Raw genomic sequence first — 2,533 nt, forward strand, 5'->3', positions numbered from 1 at the left:
GGAGCTCTGAGCAGGGTCAAGGGGACTCAGCGTGTGACACAGGGATCAAACCCTCGTCCCAGCTCCTGCCACAGCCCCAGAGCTCTGAGCGGGTTCAGGGGACTCAGCGTGTGACACAGGGATCAAACCCTCGTCCCAGCTCCTGGCACACTCAAGGAGACTCAGCGTGTGGCACGGGCATCAGAGCCACATCCCAGCTCCCAGCACAGCACAGGAGCTGTGAAGGGAACTCAGCGTGTGGCACAGGGATCAAACCCTCGTCCCAGCTCCTGGCACAGCACAGCTCTGAGCAGGGTCAAGGGGACTCAACGTGCCCAAGCCGAGCTTATCCCGGCCCTTTCATGTCGCTGCCGAGCGCGTGGCTCTGGATCCAACAGCGCCGGCTTGAGAGAGGCTCAAACCAAGTCCAGCAGAGACCAAACTGTGCAGGAACAATGCAGCCTTTTCCAAACACTTCAGTGCCCACAAAGAATCCATCAGATCCTCACGCTGCAGGTCACTGCCAGTCAGCCCCCTCGAGCCGGAGGACAGATCACGGTCACGGATGTCGGTGATCGCTGCGGCACTGGGGGTGGGCACAGCCCTCTCCCCATGGCCCCCCCTCCATGGCCCCCTCCCCACAGCCCCCTCCCCACTCGTGTCCCCACGAGTGTCACCTGCGCGCTGTCCCCCTCCAGCCGTGGGGGTCGGATGCTGGACAGGTGGATGGTTTTGTGGTCCCCAGAGTTGAGCTTCACCACGATGGCGTCGGCGTTCAGCACCTGCATCACCTGGGGATGGAGAGGGGCCGTGGTGAGTGCCAGGACTGCGGCACGCTGGGCACACCCAGAGCCAGGCACTGCCCTGGCACCGGCTCTGGCACCGGCTCTGGCACCTGACCCACCCCAGCTCGACCCCCATCCTGGGTGGTGGGGGGTCACTGCAGGGAACGTGCCTCACTGGCACTCCCGTGGTGCTGCTCTCCTAGCCCAGGAGCTCAGCACTGCCCAGAGCCCTGCCAGGTCCCTGCATGGTGACACCGTGTCACACCAGCACGGCACCAGCTGTGCGTGTCCCGTGCCAGGACTCACCCCCAGGGTTTCATTCCAGAAGCACCATCAGCTCCATACCGGACAATGGACAACACACGTGCAGGAGGGAGGGAGCACAGCCCGTGGGGGGGACTCTGCCACCCATGGCCTGGCTGCCGGGTCCCCAAAGGGTCAGGGAGCAAATTCGTTATAGTCATAAAACCATGGAATCCTAGAATGGTTTGGGTGGGAAGGAACCTTAAAACCTCACCTGATTTCACCCCCTGCCACGGGCAGGGACACCTTCCACTAGCCCAGGTTGCTCCAAGCCCTGGCCAGCCTGGCCTTGGACACTTCCAGGGATCCAGGGGCAGCCACAGCTTCTCTGGGCAACCTGGGCCAGGGCCTCCCCACCCTCCCAGCCAGGAATTAGGCACTGGAAGGGGCTCTCAGGTCTCCCTGGAGCCTTCTCTCCAGGCTGGACACTCGCAGCCTGGCTCCAGAGCTGAGGGGGCTGAGGCAAGCAGGAGGAAGGCAGTGGGGCTCACTGGGAATATTAAACACTGCTTTAATATTCCCAGTTTCCATTACCCTCTGCTCTCCAGCCTGGCCGAGTGGAGCCAGCACAGCAGGACAAAGCACACGGATATTCCCACTGGCAGGACATGGTCCTTTCCCCTGCCCTGTCCCAGCACAACCCGACTCCCTCCAGTCACACCAGGGCAAAAGGCTCCTGCTGTCGCTCATCCACGTGATCCCAGCCCCACACATCCCCCTGGAGCCCGGGGGAAGCGGAGGGAGGAGGGCACAGATTTGCTTCACACGCAGCACTTTTTGCCCCAGCAAGCACATCAGCCCCTCCAAACGTGCTTTGCCAGAGGGAAAACAGGACTAAAGGAATTCAGATTCGAGCAGACACTGCGGATCACCAGGGCACAGCAAACCCCCCGGGGACGGCCCTGCCACGGCCTCGGCCTCTCCCGGCACCCAGATCCTTGATTTTTCCTCGGCACAAGGAGCCCAAAGCCGTTTTCCTGCCAAGTGGAGTAATCAAATCTCATGCTCCAGGGCATCCCCAGCGCTGCCGGCGCGAGGAGGGACCCGGCCTCTCTCCCTTCCCTCACACAAGACTTGGGAAAAGCAAGATGTGCAGCTGAGGCGTCACAGGCAGGGCCGGGCGCGGGGGCACATCCCGCGCTCCATTACACAGCCCCGGCCCCCGCTCACAGCTCGTTTGGGCGCTGGCAGGAGGCGGCAGCTCCCGGCACCGCGGCCCCGGCACGGCCCGGCATCCCTGCGGGAACAGCAGCTCACTGCCTGAGCCCCCCCAGCCCCCGGCACGGCCCAGCACCCCTGCGGGAACAGCAGCTCACTGGCTGAGCCCCCCCAGCCCCCGGCACGGCCCGGCATCCCTGCGGGAACAGCAGCTCACTGCCTGAGCCCCTCCGGCTGCCCCGGCACGGCCCGGCATCCCTGCGGGAACAGCAGCTCACTGCCTGAGCCCCCCCGGCTGCCCCGGCACG

At 64.3% G+C, this 2,533-nt stretch overlaps 1 protein-coding gene across 1 annotated transcript in view; it reads right to left on the bottom strand.

Annotated features, from left to right (window-relative positions):
* Window positions 1-2,533, bottom strand: part of SND1 (staphylococcal nuclease and tudor domain containing 1) — a gene marked incomplete at its 3' end in the record, with an annotated part of 92,018 nt that overhangs the window by 77,289 nt on the left and 12,196 nt on the right. Inside the window, exon 8 of the mRNA XM_017839357.1 lies at window positions 657-770. Within this exon, the coding sequence (XP_017694846.1) occupies window positions 657-770 (114 nt within the window). The remainder of the gene's footprint in view (window positions 1-656; window positions 771-2,533) is intronic.

Source organism: Lepidothrix coronata, unplaced genomic scaffold, assembly GCF_001604755.1.
Source record: "Lepidothrix coronata isolate B3197 unplaced genomic scaffold, Lepidothrix_coronata-1.0 Scaffold403, whole genome shotgun sequence".
Lineage (NCBI taxonomy): Eukaryota > Metazoa > Chordata > Aves > Passeriformes > Pipridae > Lepidothrix > Lepidothrix coronata.